The sequence below is a fragment of the Diceros bicornis genome, chromosome 4 (genome assembly GCF_020826845.1).
Source record: "Diceros bicornis minor isolate mBicDic1 chromosome 4, mDicBic1.mat.cur, whole genome shotgun sequence".
Lineage (NCBI taxonomy): Eukaryota > Metazoa > Chordata > Mammalia > Perissodactyla > Rhinocerotidae > Diceros > Diceros bicornis.
The window spans coordinates 99,247,537-99,266,903 of record NC_080743.1 but is presented as its reverse complement, the minus strand read 5'-3'; the positions used below and the strand labels follow the sequence as shown (position 1 = coordinate 99,266,903).

Here is a 19,367-nt window from a genome sequence, read left to right as displayed (position 1 = left end):
ACATGTTATTAAACTTGATATTATTTTCTCCTGCTAACCTGTCTTGTTAATTATTTGGCCAGCCAGAAGAACCTTAAGGAAAAAGGCAGAGGGAGATTCTCCCTCTTCCCCCGACAGCATCAAGTGAGGTAAAGGGCCCCCGGGAGCCCCAGCAAGGTGGGAAGCTGCGTTGTGTAGTGTAAAGAGAGACAAGCCAGGAGCCAGGGTCCAGTTTCCAGGCTCCTCCTGCCAAGAATCGCCCAGGGCGTGTCACTAAATTTCTTTGATCATTAGTTGTCCGTAATGTGGGTATTGACCTCTGTACTATCTACTGTGTATGATAGTTGAAAAGCCAGGTCATTACGATGGCCTCAGGAGAGACCTATTAACTGCTCACACTGGCTCTCCAGCTTTGTTTCCCGAAGCCGTGTCCCCGCTGCTTGCCCGGGCTCTCTCCAACCCAGCCATACTGGCCTGGTTTGTGTAGCTCAAACACACCATGCATGTTCTCGCCTTAGGGCCTTTGCACTTTCCGGGTATGCATACGTGTAAACTGAGGTAGGGTTGGAAAAACCCTCCAATGTTATACTTTATTGGGATTACTAGGCTGTTCAGAGGAAGCAAGGCTGTTTGCAGAGGACTCAACCTTTTCAAGATGACCTTGGATGGACATCCATCCTGAGCCGGCTGGGTGACAGGACCAGTTTTGTTAGCAGTTTTGACCTCTTAAGGCCGCCCTGGGGTGTGCTTCCCCTGACACCTGCATGGCTGGCACATCTGCCTCCTTCAGACCTTTACTCAAAATGTATCCTGTTTAGGCACAAAACCCCCATTTCCACCTTGAGCACATCTCATACTCTTTCTGCTTTCCTGGCATACTCTTTTGTTTATCATGTTTCCCCACTCAGATATAGGCTACGTGAGGGTGAGCATAGCTTGGTTTCTTCACTGCCTGGCACTTAGTAGATGTGAAATTCACATTTCTTTTCTTTTTCTTTCTTTCTTTTTTTTTTTTTTGCTGAGGATGATTCGCCCTGAGCTAACATCCATTGCCAAACCTCCTCTTTTTTTTTTGCTTGAGGTAGATTATCCCTGAGCTAATTTCTGTGCCAATCTTTCTCTATTTTATATGTGGGTCGCCACCACAGCGTGGTTGGTGAGTGGAGTAGGTCTGTGCCCGGGATCGGATCACACGAACCTGGGCAGCTGAAGCAGAGTGCACAGAACTTTAACCACTTGGCCACAGGGCCAGGCCCTAAATTCACATTTCTTGATTCAATGATCTGGATGAATTAAAACAATGAGGATAGCATACATTTATAGTGCTTTCTTTATTTTTTTTATAATTTTATTAATTTTTCCCCCAAAGCCCCAGTAGATAGTTGTATGTCATAGCTGCACTTCCTTCTAGTTGCTGTATGTGGGACGCGGCCTCAGCATGGCCGGAGAAGCGGTGCGTCGGTGCGCGCCCAGGATCCGAACCCGGGCCGCCAGCAGCAGAGCGCATGCACTTAACCGCTAAGCCACGGGGCCGGCCCTATATAGTGCTTTCTATAAGCCAGGCAATAGTCTGAGAAATATACATAATATATTACAATATGAATATATATATATTTCATTTAATTCTCATGACAATCCTATAGAACTTCTGAGAATAAAATAAAATGAAAAAGGCCACCTCATTGAAAGCTAGCAATACAGATAATTAAACTCTAAGGAGGAAACCAGGGCACAGAGATGTTAAGTAAGTTACCCGAAGTCACACAGCTCATGAGCAGCAGAGCCAGAGGCTTCCAATCCAGGCAACCTGGTTCCAGAATGAACTATAATGTCAACAACAATGTACATGTGTTGAGCACTCATTATGGGCCAGGCACTGAGGTGAAAGCTTTACTGACAACTTCTCCTTCACTCCTTATGATAGTTCTCTAAGGTAAAGATTAGTGACCAACTCAGTTATACACATGAGGAAGTTCGAAGCTTAGAGAGGTTCAACAACACACCCGGGGTCATGCAGCTCGTTATAGACCTGAGATTCAAACTCAGCTGTCCTACTCCAAAGCCGGGGCCCTCAGTCATCATGGAATGTGGCCTGTGCATGATGGGAGGTGGGGAGAGAGGGAGCATCATTGGCATAACGAGCTGTAGCTGCATGAAAGAAATATCGTCCTATCGATGGCTGTAGACGTTGCGCTAGAAGAGAAGGAGGCGGCGGCGGAGCCAGCGGGAGGAAGGAATCCTGAAGGAGGAGCTCTCCCTCCTGTGTCGCTTGCCTGCTCTCGTCATTTCGACCGCTTCACTTGTCCGCCTGGCCCTTCTCTCCTTCCAGACTTGAAGAATGTGTCCTGACTCTTGTAGTCCGCAGGGGGCCTGGCACAAGTTGTGCTTTTGTTTTTGGTGGTGTTGTTTTTCACGGAGCTGGTGCTTGATAAATACGTGCTAAGAAAGCAGGTATAAGGTTCTCTCCTAAGCCGTACCTTCTGAGTCCTCAGACAGCCCCCAGGAGGCACCCTCGGGAGACATAGGGCTCACCTCCAGCTGCCAAGGGGCAAGGAAGGGACCCCACAGCACGTGGCAGGACCACACCAGGCACTTGACGTATTTGATCTCACTCAAGCCTCAGGGGAGCCGAGGAGGTCAGAGGTCTCATCCCCATGTGGTCAGCAAAGGCGCTGAGACTTGGGGAAGGGCGGGGGAACCTGCCCATGGTCACATGGCTAAGGGACAGCAGATCCAGAGAGGGAACCCAGGTCTGGTCTTCCTGGCTCTGGTGCTCTCTCCACTTGCTGCTGGGGGAGTTCACTTTGTTTTGGCCAAGGCTATGTCACCCAGGGCCCAGATTACTACACTGGATGCCAGCAATGCAGGTCATTAAACTCAGATGCACAAAAAGGGGCCTTGTCTTACTAGCAATAAGCCTGTGAAGTTACACATGAATTTATGGACCAACATAGAGCAGAGAATCAGAGGCTGACTTCTGAATGTGTCACATGATGTTTCTGGCCCAGCTGAGAGTCTGGGCTCCTCCTGGAGGATGCTCTACCCTCTTTCCTTCTTCCAGAGCAAATCGCGGACAGCTGCACATGCTCAGGGCAGCTGTCTTGGAACTGTGGACTTGCCCAGAAGTTTGGCCAAACTGCAGAGAGGATAGGTTTTTGTGTGAAATCCCGGTCCTGCCGCTTACTGTGTGACCTTGGGCAATTACTTAATCCGAGGCTCAGTTTCCTCATCTGTCCAAATGAAGGAGAGAGCTGCCTCGGGGAATTGTTATGAGATCCCAGACACCGTTTATACAGTTCCTGGTGGATGGCAGCTATGTGGTAGGTGCTCATTAAAAGTGACAGTTGTTGGGGCCAGCCTGGTGGCATAGTGATTAAGTTTGTGCACTCTGCTTCAGTGGCCCGAGGATTGTGGGTTCGGATCCTGGGCACAGACCTATGTACCGCTTGTTAGGCCATGCTGTGGCAGGAGTCCCACATATTAAAAAAAAAAAAATGGAGGAAGAAGGGCACAGATGTTAGCTCAGGGCCAATCTTCCTCAGCAAAAAGAGGAGGATTGACAACAAATGTTAACTCAGGGCTAATCTTCCCCCCCCAAAAAAAGTGACAGTTATTATTTAATGATTCTCAACTTTTCTAATCTTATTTCCCATAAAACACTTGGGAAAGCCTTCCTTTGGTTTTGGGAAAGCCTTCCTCTTACATGTTTTATAAACTAGCAAGTAAGACAAGGTAAAGGCACTGGCCTGGGCCAGCTGTGCTTTCCCCAACATCCTCCTCTCCAGGAGGCTGGCAGCTGCATCCCTGAGATGGTGCCCGCAGCTTCTGTGCGGCCAGCCAGGCTCCAGGCGCCTTCCTGACTGTCTCTGCTCCTCAGACCCCCTCGTGCAGGCTCGCTGCGCTCCGTCCTTTCTCTGTCACAGGCTCATCCCAGTGCCGGACTCTTCCCAAGCCTCTGTCCGAGCCCGGTTTCGCTCATGCCTGCACAATCCCGGCACGTATGAGTCACTTGACATTCCTCATGTGGCCTGAATGGAGGGGCCGAGCAAACTGACCGTTCCTGGAGGAAGGTTCAGGAATTGGCATATCACGTTTGGCCAAGGAGTGTGGGGGAGGACAAATTCTTAAAAAGTTGTTATGAGCTCTAGAGCATTCTAGAGACAGTGTATACTTCCAGTTCTGTTACTGAGAGACACTCCCTTAGCCCAGTCTCAGATCTCTGATGTGAAATCACCATCAGTAAAGATTTGAGTGTCGTAAAGAGGCCTCTTCTGCTCAGGCACAAGGCTTGATCCAGGCAGTGGGCCCGGGAGAGGGTTCAGAATCCGACTGTCACACCAGAGGATGAGTCTGACTCAGCATGCCTGTGGTCTGGAGGCTTCTGTCTGGTCACTCTCCCAGGTGCTCTAAGAAGACTGTGCGCCTCAGTTTCCTTACTTAGAAAGTGAAGAGAATGTCATGCCTACCTCATAGGGTTGCCGGAGGGTCAAATAAGTTTGTACTTTATGAAGTTCTTAGTGCCTGGCACACGCTAATCCTACCAAGAGACGACAAAAGAGCCTGCGGTCACGTTCTTGTTGCTGTCCTATCTCCACCCCCCGCCTAGGCATAACTTCCTGAGAACCTTCGCCCCACCCCCAGGGCAGAAAGCGGCCTTCCTCTTGCTCCTTCCTCTCTGCCCCACCCACATTAGTGTTCCCTGGGACCCAGAGTGGTTTTCCAGTTCTTGATAAGTCAGAGAGATCTGAGCATCCATATCCTCTCTCCAGACTGAGCTCCTCAGGGACAGCTGCTTTGTGAATGGCTGCACTCAGTAAATAAATATTCCTTGAACGAATGAATGCCTGAACAAATGCATGAATGCAGCAAAGGCAACAGTTGTCTAGGCAGCTCCCTCTTGGAGGAAGCCTGTGGCTTTGTCCTTTGGCTTTAGGAATCTCTGGGACTTCCTTTTATCCTCCACTGGGAACCTCTCTCCCTTGTTTGGTGTCTCTGTTTCTAGCTCACGGCAAGGAGACAGTTTCCCCTCTGTCTGGCCTCCCTAGTTTTGGTTTCGATTGGCCCGATTGTTGTCTTATGGTCCTTAACTCCACCCACATCCTGAAGCCTGAAGGCCTGTGCCTCCCACCCCTCTCCTGGACTAGCCAGCCCTTTGGGTATCTTGCTAACCTGGGCCCCTGCTAAGTGGGGAGTGATGTGGCCCTGAGTGCGCAGGCTCTGGGGCGTGGTCCGCTCTGACAAAGCCAGCAGCGGCACCTTCCTTCTCCCAGCAGGGAGTTCTCAGCTTTTTCAGGCCAGCAGCCCTGTGAGTGGGAAGAAAGAGCTCAAGAAGTACTGACTTCACCTGTTCTTCCTGACCTCCTCAACGCCTCCAAAACCCCCCTACACCTAGCCCCAGAAGAGCAAGATGCAACTCTAGATGAGATGCCCCCAAGGCAGAGTGCAGACAACGCCCCTCTGGGTTAACCTTTGGGGCGGTCACCTTGTGGCAACGAGATTATGTCTGGGAGGCTAGAAATGCTGTCTAAGGTGAGAGCTGTTGGGTATCAGGGCTCAGTCTCTCTGCGGGAACCAGTGCGGGAAACAGTGCTCTGAACTTCGCTAGGAAACGCATCAATAAGCAAGTCTGTTGAGCTCCTGTGACGGGTGTGATGTTGGTCTAGATCCTGAACAGGTCACCGAGGGAAAACTGTCTGTGATTCTTAGAAATGGCAAGTCTCAGACCGCAACTGCCTCCGACTGACGTTCACGGTTCATCGCTTTGACCTTTTTCAGTCTTCTTCAGTACCGGCCACCTCACTCCCAACACCCACAGGGGCACCATCCGTTGTGTACAGAAGTGCCCTCTACTTTCAGGTGTCTGGTTTCAGCTTTTCCTGATGAAAGGAGCGAGGGTCCTTCTCTTCCTGCCACGGCTCTCCATCCTCAAAGCTCATAAAATCATTAGCTCTTCAAAGCCTTGCTCAAACTGGACTTTCTCTAAGAAACCTTCCCAGATATCCTTGTCCCTCAGAAGTAACCTTAGCCCCGCCCCCCTCAACCCAATGCCTGTGATGAACACAGACCCTGAATTGTTCTAGGAAAGTTCTAGGAAAATCTCTCCCATCTTCCCCATAAATAGCCTCATTCTCCTCAGACTTCATGTCACAATTGGGAAGGTATGGTTTCCACGCCCGTGGGCCTTGCACCTGCCATTAGAGTGAGGAATCAACCTTTTGTGTGCCATGGACCCCCTTGGTACCCCAGCAAGCCTATAGACCCTACTCAGACTAATGTTTCTAAATGCATAAAGTGAAATACAAAGGATTATAAAAGAAACCAGTTATGTTAAAATACAACTATCAAAATATGGAAATTACAATAGGTAATATACAATAAATGTGCTTCTTTATTAATGCATTCATTAACAAGATCTAGCAGCGGGCTTATAAACTACTGACATTCTAAGTAGTGAGGAGTATAAACGATATTTTGAAGTGTCTGAAACAACTGTAATGTGATACAAAACATCTGTGATTTCTATCAGCGACAAGTCACAGGTACACAGGTGCAGAATACACAATAGTATTCTATTGTGGTTTGTATTTGTTTCTCAGCCTCATAATTGAAGAAAATGCTAAATTTTGATTAGTTAGTGAAAAGAAAAGATGTGGTTTTTTTCCCATCCGCCTTCTCCCATGTTAAGAACTCCTACATTAGAGGGTCTGTTCCCCTACGATGCTCTGAGGCTCTGTGAGAGGGCCCAAGAGACCATAACTTTTCCACTTGGGTCCCCGTGGGTCGCTCAGGTCAGCGCCCACAAGCAGGAGAGTCTCCCTGCTTGTTTGTGGAATTAAAAGGAAAAGAATTGAGTATATCCCTATTCTCCCAGGTAAGGAAACTGTTCATTCAAGGCCATGTCTGGATTTTTGTTCCCAGAGTCTGTATCCAGGGGAGACTTTTCCCAGTGGCTCCCAATTTGCAGGCAGGGAGCAGAGGAATTAGCTAACTTTGGGGACCCAGCTATGTCAGAGGAAATCTCGGGAGAAGGAGGGCAGCAAGTCAGGCTGGTTAAACAGAGCATGATGGAAAAGTGCAGGAAAGGGAAATGACGTCACTGGTTCTGTCAGCTTTGAGAACAGGGAACCGAAAATGTACACTTCTGATAGCCAGCTGCTCCACCCCGCCTCACCCTGCAGGGAGGTAGCAGGGGCTGCAGGTGGGGCAAAGCTCCCAGCACCACAGGCCTGGAAACAGAAAGGCCTCTACCTGCCCCCCTACCCCCTCTGGCGAGCTGAGGCTCTTCCTCCAGCAGAACCCAGCACCTGTGTTTCTCCGCAAAGTGGTGCAACTGGGCGGGAAGCCCAGGTGCCAGCAACCGTGACGTTGTAGACAGGGAAAACCCTGAGCTGCAAACTCAGGACTTGCCTCCGGAAAAAAGGAGTGGCTGGGTTTTCTTCTTGGTTTCTAGAAAATTGTTTCCTGCCCAAAGTGGCTTGGTTAATATGCTGAGTTTATTTCCTAAGAAGAATTTCCCTTCTCTCTCGTCTGCCTAGCTTATCTTTATGATTGGACCAGTTTTGAAACCCCACTTCCTAAAGTTAGTTTGATGTGCTCGTCAAGTGTACCCCTTATTTCTCCACCACAGCCACATCAGCCCCATCCCTTCAATCTGAGCACTAACAGTGTGCCCAGCACTGTGCTGCCCTTGAAGATCTCTTGGTTAGTGCACAACTATTGCCACGTCTCTCCCTCACCATAAGACCCTTCAGGGCTCCCTATTGCCTCAGGGGAAAACAAAGAATTACAGAATCAGAAGGCAGAGCTGAAAGACCAAATTAAACCCTTTAATTTATTTCCCCACAATTCACAGATGAGGAAACTGAGGCCCAGAGAAGAGAAGTGATTTCCCCAAGACCACAGAGTGGGCTGAAGGTGAGGCTAGAGCTAGAATGTAGGTTTCTACGCTCCCGTCCAAATCCTCATTCATTGGCATGATATTCGTGGTCTTTGATGATAAAGCCTTATTTCCAACTTGATTCTCCACCGCCACTCTGCATGAAATCCAGTTCCAGCCAAGGTAGTTCATGTGCCAGTCCTCAAATGTGCCATGAGCTTTGCTGCCATAGTCATCCCTGCCCTGAATGCCCTTTGCCGGATCCCACTCCTCCTCCCTACCCCTCTTCAGTCTTTGCCCATTTGAATTTTTCCCGCCCTTCAAGGCTCAGCTCAAACTCTCTGTGTGAGCCCTTCCTCCTCTGTGCTCCTCAGTGCATACTTTGTGCTCCCTCAGTACTACCGACTTTCTTTGTGGTTCAGCAAGCACATGCCTTATTCCTCAAATGAAGCTGTAAGCAACCAGGGGCCAGAGACCTGACTGAGGCATCTCTAATCCTCACAGCATCCAGCACAGTGTCTTGCAGATAGTAGGCATTTGGTACATGTTTATTGCAAGAATGGCTTTTAAAATCTATTCTAGGGGGCTGGCCCCATGAGGTAGTGGTTAGGTTCAGTGCGCTCTGCTTTGGTGGCCCTGGGTTCGCAGGTTCAGATCCTGGGCACAGATCTACAACCACACATCAGCCATGCTGTGGTGGCGACCCACACACAAAACACAAGGAAGATTGGCACAGATGTTAGCTCAGGGCGAATCTTCCTCAAGCAAAAAAAAAAACAAAAAACCTATTTTATCAGACACGAAGAGTGATAAAAATCATCTTTTATGCTTAAAGGTTTACGTAACTACGTATATATATAAAATCCTCCTACAACTCCGTGAGCCGGTCAAGCAAGGTAGGTTTTATTCCCATTTTATTGATGAATCAGTGAGTGCCTGAGAGGAGTAAGGACTAGTCTCCAGTCACCCAAGATCACCCTGAACGTTGGTGGTGAGAAAGAAAGTATCAGAATTGGGCCTTCTGGCTCTCAGTGCCACCTGGCCCTCAGTGTTAATACCCCTTATGTTCTTTCCACTGAAGATTCATTTCTTCTGTCAGGAAAGCTTCTCTCTTGGTCTCATTTTTAAGGGACACTACTTACTACAGAAGAATAGTCCATAATGGGTTAAGAGTGTCATTTATTGGAAAGAACACTTGATTGATTTCAACTTCTGGGTCTTTTACCAGCTGAGTGACCATTTGTAAAAAGAGGGAATTGGACTACATGTACTTGAAGTCACTCCTAGCTCTAACAGTTTAGGAGTGATAGTCTATCATTAGGTAAGGAAATTCTTGCCGTTGGGTTAGAATTCCTTAACCCAGAAGATCCACGAACCCTCTCGGCCTTACTGGAGAAGATACTGTGCAGGGGAGCCCCTGGATCCGCCCACCAGTTAGATCCTGGAGCCCAGGCATGGCAGGACGTTGTCCTCCAGAGCTTCTGGGGTTATACCAGCAGGCAGGGGCAAAGAGCAGAGACTCACAGCAAAACTCTGTTTCACTTTTGTCCTTAACATCTCAAGGGGGAAGCTCTTGTTACAAGGTGTGGCAATAATCTGCAATTATTTCTGGCAGTTATTTGCAATGCTGAGTCAACATGTTCTTAGACATGATGTGATTGAAATTCAGGCTCCCAGAAGAAAGAAGTGGATTTCATTATGTTGGGAAGTTTGGAAAACTTCTGATTTCAGGACTTGAGAATGGATTGCAACAATTCATTGTCTGCTTCACAAACTCTGTAACTACACCCATCCTGTTTATCGCCTGTGAGACAGGTCCTCAAGCAGCTGGGTATTGCCTATGATAGGATGGAATTATCCCAGTGATTCAGGAATCCTAGGAGAGATGATGGAAAGTGCTAGAGTGAGAGATTCTTTCTATTATTGTAGAGTCAGTGTGTTAACTTTGTAAGGTTCTCAGACAGGTGAGATAGGTGATCTGTTCTCTTAACTTGAACATCTTGTTGGGCCTCTTCCTTGTACGTAGGGCCAGAAGTGGAACTGGGAATCCTGTTCCCTGGCACAGCCATTCCCACCACTTTTCCCTGAGGACACACAGTTTGACACAAAGAGGATTGAATCCCAAATTAGGAGACCTGGTTGAAGTCCCCATTCTGCCACTAACTGTCTCTTGATCTTCACGCTGCCTCCCTGGGCCTTAGTACCCTGACATCAATAATAACAGTAGAAAGAGACGCTATTTTTTGAGTAACTTCTATCACTTGCCAGCTGGGTGAACTTGGGCAAACCGTTCAACCTCTAAGCTTAAGCTTCTTCATCAGAAAATTGGGTTTTAAGACCTGCCTCATAGAGATAATAATTTACGCAACACACGTTTGTTAAAAGCTTACTATGAACTAGGCTCCATTCCAGGTGTTTGTAATATATAGGGGTGAATAAAACAGATGAAATTCTTACCCTCAAGAAGCTTATGTTCTTAGTGGGATTTTATGAGAATTAAATGAGAATATGTATATTATATATGTAGTGTATATACATTATATGTATATCATATATATACGTGTGTGTATGTATTATGATTACAATGTACAGAGCATTTAATATGTGCCAAGTACTGGGCTTAGGATCTTCTATACATCATCATCATAATTACTATTAGGTTAACCCCATGACAGTGTCAATATCAGATCAGTTTTGACCTACACAGATGAAAATTGCATATGGTTTAACCTAGCAATATTTTTACTATCCTTGATTCTTCCTCTCCCTAACCTAAACACTTAATAAGTCTCCAAATATATATATTTTTTTTCGTGAGGAAGATCAGCCCTGAGCTAACATCCATGCTAATCCTCCTCTTTTTGCTGAGGAAGACTGGCTCTGAGCTAACTTCTATTGCCAATCCTCCTCCTTTTTTTTTTTTTTTCCCAAAGCCCCAGTAGATAGTTGTACATCCTTCTAGCTGCTGCATGTGGGACGTGGCCTCAGCATGGCCGGAGAAGTGGTGCGTCGGTGCGCACCCAGAATCCGAACCCAGGCCGCCAGTAGCAGAGCGCGTGCACCTAACCGCTAAGCCACGGGGCCGGCCCAGTCTCCAAATATTTTTAAATGTACTTAAATGCTCCTAAGTCCACTCACATCTCTCTCTCTACTGCTGCTAGCTCAGGTCGCAATTAAATCTCTCTCTGGGACTACTGCAATGGCTGGTTTCTCTGTCTCCAATCTTTACTGCTTCAAGTCAATATTCTAGTGTGCCTATCTGATCACATTGCTCCTTGCAGACAGCCTTTATAACTCCTTGCTTTTGGATAAAGTTCAAACTGCTTAACATGATCAATATTACTTCTGACCTCAAACGAACTTATCTTTTACTCTCATCTCCTTATCTTCCTATCTTGATATAATTTTAGGCTGTTTAGTAATTACTGATTGATTTGTATGTCTCCATTTTTAGGTTCAGCCAAGGCTGAGATCCTGTGGTTTTAGGATATAACATAAAGAAGAAAGGATTTTAAATCAATATATTCATTCAGTGGTCATCAAGTATTAACTGAGCACCTATCAGGAGCCATTGAGTGTTGGGAACCTGAAGATGAACAAGGAGCTCTCAGGCTAGTGGGAGAAACAGATATGTAACCAAGAAATTGCAATTGACCGTGATACGTAAAAAGAGGTATATACAAGGTAAAGAGAGGTCCAGAGGTGGGAGGGAATCAATTTTGCCTTGGGAAATGTGGGTAGAGAGAGAGAGGTTAGGGTGAGCCAGGGAATGTTTTGTAGAGAAGGTGAGTTAAATTGGTGTCTGTACAGAGTATGGAATGGGATCTATTCAACAGATTGTAAAAGAATAAAGTATGGGCCGGCCTGGTGCTGGTGGCTTAGCGGTTAAGTGCGCGTGCTCCGCTGCTGGCGGCCCGGGTTCGGATCCCGGGCGCACACCGACGCACCGCTTCTCTGGCTGTGCTGAGGCCGTGTCCCACATACAGCAGCTAGAAGGATGTACAACTATCTACTGGGGCTTTGGGAAAAAAAAAAAAGGAGGAGGATTGGCAATAGATGTTAGCTCAGAGCCCATCTTCCTCAGCAAAAAGAGGAGGATTAGCATGGATGTTAGCTCAGGGCTGATCTTCCTCACACACACAGAAAAAAGAATAAAGTATTTTGCTATAGGAAAGGGAGAGATTTGATTATTAAAGTGAAACATGAATAACTGAGTTTAATTAATCATTAGAGGTAACTTAAAACAAAGCAGTTGGTTTCTTCTTGGTCAATGGAAAGGAATTGACTGGCATGAGTACAGCTTATATCTTCTGAAAGTCTTGATTTCAAGTATTCTTGTCAGCCCATACTTCTCAATTTTACTTTAATCAGTTATGGATGATCATGAGAAATTGTTTACTTAGCACTAACGATGGAAAAACAGGCTTGAGCTCAAGAGATATTTAGATTAGATATTCACACATATTTTCAACAGTTATCAAGCATTACGATGGAAAGTTATGGTCTTTATTTTCCAGGGACTTTAGGAGGATGTTAAAAGACATTAAAAAGAGTGTTCTGATCCAAAAGGTAGAAGAGCAACGAATCATAGCGATATTGAATGTCAGAACTGGAAAGGATCTTATACATCATCTGTTCTATTGCTCTCTTTTTACAGATGTGTAGACTGGAATACAGAAAGATGAAATAACATGCCAACATCATCCTGTAAACTAGGGATCCCTGGGCTCAAACATAGGGCTTCAGAGTCTTAGGCACTGAGTAGGAAAAAAGTTGAAAAGGAATATATCATGGGAGATTATGATATATTCCTTGTCTGCAGTTCGTCTCAGGTGCTCTGATTTACTCTTGCCTGGAAGTGTGGTCCTACCTATGGATTGGTCCCGGTCTAAGAAAACCTTCCAATGTTGTTAGGGAGCAAAGGCTGAGGCCCATGAGAGAGACAGCAACATTAGACTCTGTCATGTGCCAAAGAAAAATCTGCTATTGGAAGTCAGACAAGGGGGTATTGGTGTGGCCTAGAGTAGTTCAGGAATAAAGAATTGGGGTCTACTCTTTAATGATGAGTGGAGGGAGAGAAGGGTGGCCATTGTTGGAGAGAAATGGTGGGAATAGCAAAAGCACAGGACAAATAGCAGGAGGGAGTCCCCAGCGTCTGGGGTTGGGGAGAGGCCTGGTTAAGGAGAGCCGGATTTAAAGGAGAGGGCAGAAGCATCTCCTGGAATTCTTTTCCAGTTCTGTAACCTTTTCTGTCCTAATTACCATTTTATCTTCCTTCTGGAAGGGAACCAGAAAGAAAGAGCCATGTCCTTTATCCAACAATTATAACCAGTAATCTCCTAGGAAGTGCTTCTTAGAGGAGGAGGGTGTTCAGGTAATCCAGCCTGCAATTAAATTGCCTTAGGATGGGAGGAAGTGCGATGCCACCAGAGAAATTCCAAGAGAGTGTCAGCCCTCAGCTGTGGAAGCTCACTTCCTTCATGTGACATAGGTATAAATAGTTGGAAGCCTCAGCTTGAGACAGACTCCCGGGAGGCCAGAAGCAGTAGCACTCCCTGAGCTCAGGTAAGACACCTTTCCCTCTCCACTATTTGTACAGTTTTGGGGATCAGCTCAACTTGCCCAATCATTGATCCAGGTGTGTTCAGGGCCACATCTAGGGAGCCCTTTCCATTAGGACAAAGCATCCTAGAGGACAGGGAATTGTCGTGTTATCTTTGTACTCCAGTACCTAGCACAATATTCAAGACAGTGGGTGCTCAATAAAAGCTGATCAAATTGTTGAATTTAACACATATTTACTATATGCCCACTATGTTTAAAGCAACTAACATCATTCTTTATTTAAGATGAATTGATCACTCACTATGTGCTAGGTGTATAAATCATGCATCATTCTATTTCAATGTCAAAACAAGTTTCTGGGGTACGTTTAATTATCACCACTTTGGGGCTAAGAAAACAAAACCCAGAGAGGTGAGTTGACTTGTCCAAGGTCACAGAGATGTACGGTGACTAACTCATCCAGGTTTACCTGGGACTTTTCTAGTTTGTAAACTGAAAGTCCTATGTCCCGGGACCCCCTTTGGTCCTGTGCAAAGTGGGACAACCTGCATTGGTGGGAACTTGTAGAGCAGGGATTCGGACCCCGTTCTCTTGTCTCCACACCCAGCATTCTCTCTGACACTTTGGGGTTTGGTTTGTTTATTCCCTCTTCCTACATTTGGCTGTATCTCAGGAGGGCATGAATGTAGAATACATCCAGCTTATTGTCTGGCCCGAAGGAGAAATTCAGGAAGTGGTTGTGATCACCAGCACCATGCTGGAGCCTGAGGCTCAAGGAGAGATGTACAGCCTGTATACATGTTTTTATGTATTTTATATATGTGATTTTTTCCAAAACATTTAAGCAATTGAAAAATATTGAAAAATTAAAAAGTAGTTCTATTGCAATTCACAATATTATTTTAAGTTTAAATATTTTATTTATTCCCCAAACAGAATTTATTATAATTTTTATTTTCCTGGTTTTAAGAGAAGAAAACTCATCACTAATATTTTCATCATATACTTTTTGGAAAAAATTAATCACTAAAGATACATAAAAACATTAGATAGCTAGGTGATAGATAGATAGATAGGTAGATAGATGATAGATAGATAGATAGATCATAGATAGATAGAGAGTCGATAGAGAGATAGATGATAGAGAGATAGATAGATAGGAGTACTCAGTTTTCCTTTTGTCTTGGGTTCTGATAGGCACAGCATAGCACCATCAGATTCTGTCTTTATTTATAATGCTGATATTTTGTTCATCATGGATTTTTTCATTACTTTTGATATTGCATTAAAATATTATCTATCTTGGTTACTGAAGCTTTTGGTGCCCCTTTAAATTTTGTGCCCGAGGTGAGTGCTTCACTCTCCTCACCCTAATCCCAGCCCATTATCATTTTATCTTAAAACTCAGCGGACACTAGACAGTGCCCTCTTACAGATCAGCCTCACCCCAAGAAGAAATGACCACCCTCCCCGCCTTTCTTCTCTTTCTTTTGGGATCGCTTTCTTGACCTCCAGCCTGAGTTGCAAGGCCAAGAAAGCACGTGGTCTTGGACTCGTGCCCTGTGTGCCTGACTCCCATCCTCCTGTAGAGGGGGCTGTGGAGCCAGAACCCTCTGGAGGGAGGAGAAGCGCTGGGTGGAACTGGGCTGATGCCCATGGGATCTTGCCTTTCCCTGCCAGTAGGGGTGTTATGAAATCATTGCCTTTCTATTTGCCTTCGGGACTGAAATAAATCTATTATCCCCAAATAGCCAATCTGGTCCCAGACCCATGCCAAACAGCTAAACTCCTTTGCCCAGGGGGTGACCATAAAATCCAGACAATTTTCTCCAAGTGTTTTTGCTGGCTCAGCAACAGCTTCTGTGAGGTTCTGAGTTGCCCTGCGGGTTTAAGGGGACCAGGAAGGTGAGCTACACTGCCATTCTAAGGAAAGACTCTATACGTTAATTCGCCAAAACAAGTTTTGACATTTTCCCTGAAATGTCGTCCTCTATCTATTTACTGCAAGTGCCTGCTGCTCCAGGCCTTGTCTGCCCGGCAATGACGATGGGGCTGGGATGGGGACAGGATAAAGGAGCTGGGACCTGTAGCACCAGCTCACACCCAGACCCTGAACAGGCACCCCAAGGGAAGGCTGCTCTTCAAGGAGGCTCAGCAGTTCCTCTAGGTTAGATGAATGGGCCAGACCATGGGAAGCCAGATAAAGCTATTAAGTTTCACCCTCAGGGAACACCTGGGAGAGGCATGTCCCTGGTGACTGGATTAGCTTCTTAAGGCCTGAGATGGGGAAGTTAGTCAAGTCAGGCTCTGTCCCTTGAATTCCTAGCTCCTGTGGTCTCCAGATTCCGGCACAAGATGAAAGGCTCTGGTCTTCCCCTCTGCCTTCTCACTGCTGTGTTTTACCTCTTCTGGACACCTTCTGCTGGGCTGAAGACACTCCATTTGGGAAGCTGTGTGATCACCACAAACCTTCAGGAAATGCGAAGTGTATTTTCTAAGATACGGGACAGTGTGGTATGTGAGGAAGGCACCCCACCACCTTGCGGCTGCCTTTTTTCCTCTCTACTTGTCTTTCTCTGTCCCCTGGTAGCCCAGCAACGTGATCACAAAAAGAGGCAGGCTGGGGACTCCTTACCAGGAGGATGCATCTCTAAGAAATATCTATAGTTCATAATTGAAAATTGTTTTGGAGAGGGACGCTGCCCACTAGGCCATAGCAAGGAGTGGATGAGAGGTCTCGATGTCTCAGACCCTGGCAACAGTCACTTATCTGACCTTTCTTGCCTTGCCTTCTTCTGGTTAGCAAGCTGAAGATGAAATCATCGACATCAGAATCTTGAGGAAGACAGAGTCTTTGCAAGACACAAAGGTATGTGCTTGTCCCCTACGAGTTCTGGGAGGAAGTATGAGTCGGGGGCATCTCCACCACCCCAGTTCTTGTCCCTGGACACCCTCCCCCCACCACATACTAGTCTTCTTTGTAGCCTGCAGATCAGTGCTGCCTCCTCCGTCATATTCTGAGACTCTACCTGGACAAAGTGTTTAAAAACTATCAGACCCCTGACCACCACATCCTCCGGAAGATCAGCAGTCTCGCCAACTCTTTTCTTACCATTAAGAAGGACCTCCGGCTCTGTGTAAGTAAGGGTCTTGGGTAAAAGAATTTATCTCAGCACATAACTTCAATGACTTAGCAACCAAGCTCTTTCTTACCTCCATTTAATGGATGGAAAAACTGAGTCCAAAAGTTCTAATAATCTGTGTTGAGCCATGTGACTAGGTAATAAGAATTCAGTTTTATTGACTTTTGGGTATATGCTCCATGTAAAAAGTCCAAAGAACAAAATGCTAGCTATTTGATGTTAATGATAGTTATCCACTCTCCATGAAATTATGCTTTTTCTGTTACCTGTGGTGTCCTAGTGCATCCTATGTCCAGACAGCCAATCAACAGACCACTGGACTCAATCTCAAAACAGGGTCTGAGTAGGACCTAGAAATCCAATTGTATCTTCCCATGGGGGCTCTCTGGGAGGGAGCTAGACTACAGCTGGGGTGGGCGGTGCAGGCCAGACTGGGTACAGTGATCACAAACTCCTTCAGTGCTGCCTGTTACTAAAAAGAAGCAACGAGCTCCATATTTGAGCCCAAAAAGCTGGCTTCCTCTTCTAGCCGATGACCAGTTTAATGATCCCAAATGATGATGTCTGAAAAGATTTTTCTATAGGAATGGAATATCTACAGGAACATGGGTGAAAGAGTAGAATTCCCCTCTACTTCTTGTCAATGGCAAGGGCAGAAAATCAGAATCTGTAATAAAATTTCTCATTCTTTGGCATTCTTTTTAGCATGCCCACATGACATGCCCTTGTGGGGAGGAAGCAACGGAGAAATATAGCCAGATTCTGAGTCACTTTGAAGAGGTATATGCAATTTTGGCCTTGGTTGGGGTGGGTATGTTTTTAGAACTGAGATCAGAGATGGGTGGGGTGGATATTCACAGTGGTAGAAATCCTGTAGTCCTTAAGTTAATAGCCGTCTGAGGTCATGTGGACTATCCCTCTGCTTTAACCCCGGGGGACACCCATTCAGGCTCTAGAAGGGTACTGTCTCCAGAAGATGCTCTGGGAATCGAAAAGGAATGGCCTTGATTCCATCAAGTCACTCCAGAGACATCTGGATCTCCCAGCTGCACAAACAAGAGGCAATAGTTTTCCAGCATTCATACACTTATACATAGCCTTGAAAACAGTCACTCACAATTTCACACATGCCCATGCCATGCTGTTTCTTACCTCAATGCCTTTGCACGTCTGCCAGGAAGGTCAGGAATTCATTCCTCACTGACTAATTCCTTCTCATCCTTTAAGAGTCAGCCTAGGCATCACCTCCAGGGAGGTACTGGCTGCTTCTCTGAGTTAGGTGTCGTCCTGTGGGGACTTCATCATCTATTTACCACACTGCATTTTAATTGTTTGCTTCTGCCTATCTCCCTCACTTGACTGTGAATTCCCTGTGGGAAAGGATTGTGCCATTCATCTCTGAATCCCTAGCCAGTCCACTACTTAACACAATAAATATTTGTTCAATTGAAGTATGCACGGTAGGCAACCACTACACACACACACACACACACATAGACCTTTCTTAAAAAGCAGCCTAATTACTTTGATCTCTGGGATTCAAGAGACTTGGGTTGTAGTCTCAGTTCTGCTACCCAGGCCTCAGTTTCCCTCTGTAAGACTACAGTGATGGACTCAATGATTTTCCTGCCTCTTGTAAGAGCTTGAGGTTCCATAACTTCTTTCAAACTCTTCATCTTGAAAAGAATGCTCTGCTTATAATCCCCAACAAACCCACCAATGAAAAAAGATTAACCCTGGAGCACGTGTTGTCTCTTAGTGATTTTCTCACCTCCTGAGTGTGTGTCTTTCAGCTTAAGCCTCAAGAAGCGGTGCTGAAGGCCTTGGGAGAGCTCGACATTCTCCTGCGATGGATGGAGGAGACGGCATAGAAGGAAAATGATGCTACTGCTGAGAGTATTCCTGGCCAAGAGTCCCAGTCCTTAGTACCAGTGGAAGCCTGACCCTAAACCACCATCTCTTTGTTATATAATTTAGTGCTGGTCACAGTGTACATTATTTATGTATCATTTGTTTCCTTATCGTGGTTGTCTTCATGTGTTGCCACTCTTAATCTAGACCATGGTTTTATAAGATTTTGGTAATATCTTTTCTACTGTTGGATATATTTATTAGTTAATATTTTTATTTATTTTTGCTATTTAACTTATTTTTGTACTTGACATAAGGCTTTCTAAAAAAATTCATGGATTATATTTATAACCTGACCAGAGCACGTCATGTATTTTCATACAGTAAACAAACTCTGTAAATTCTAGAGGAGTGGCTGGAGGGGGCAGTATTCGTTTTTGTTAAATTAAGGATATATTTACTGACTGCTGATGCTCTGTGAGAACCAATGGCTGCTCAGTGTGTCACAGAAGAAGTTCTGATGTGAAATTACAGCCTTATCTTAACAATCACTGACCACTCGCCCAACGCCCCAACCCCATTGTGTGTCTTCCAGCTGTGGAATCCTGTATGGCCAAAATGTATTTCTACAAATAAAGTTTTCTTTGCGTAACATCTGCTTGGAGTTTGAAAATGCTTCAGGAGCAGAAACAATGGTGGGGATGAGCTTGAATCTCATATCACCCAGGGTCCTCTTGCTCCTTTCGGGAAGAAAGATGCAAGTGGGAACCTGGGCCTTCTCTCTCCTGCCAAATGCATTCCCAGCTCTGTCTCTTAACTCCTTCACATCTCTGATACCATGGATGCCCTCCACATAAAGGGACTGTGACTGAGAGAGGGGCCTCAGCCGTCCCTGCGTTTACCTCATTGGCTTTAAGTACCGTCCTCTCTGCACCCGGGGTTTCTTACTGAGC

General features: G+C 45.9%; 1 protein-coding gene across 1 annotated transcript; it reads left to right on the top strand.

Annotated features, from left to right (window-relative positions):
* Nucleotides 1–15,775: 15,775 nt before the first annotated feature.
* IL20 (interleukin 20) lies at nt 15,776–19,068 on the top strand. The gene is made up of 5 exons (XM_058538143.1): nt 15,776–15,934; nt 16,224–16,289; nt 16,405–16,557; nt 17,269–17,343; nt 18,357–19,068. The coding sequence occupies exons 1-5, from the start codon at nt 15,776–15,778 to the stop codon at nt 18,432–18,434; spliced, it is 531 nt and encodes a 176-aa protein (XP_058394126.1). The 3' UTR covers nt 18,435–19,068.
* The last annotated feature ends 299 nt before the right edge of the window (nt 19,069–19,367 follow it).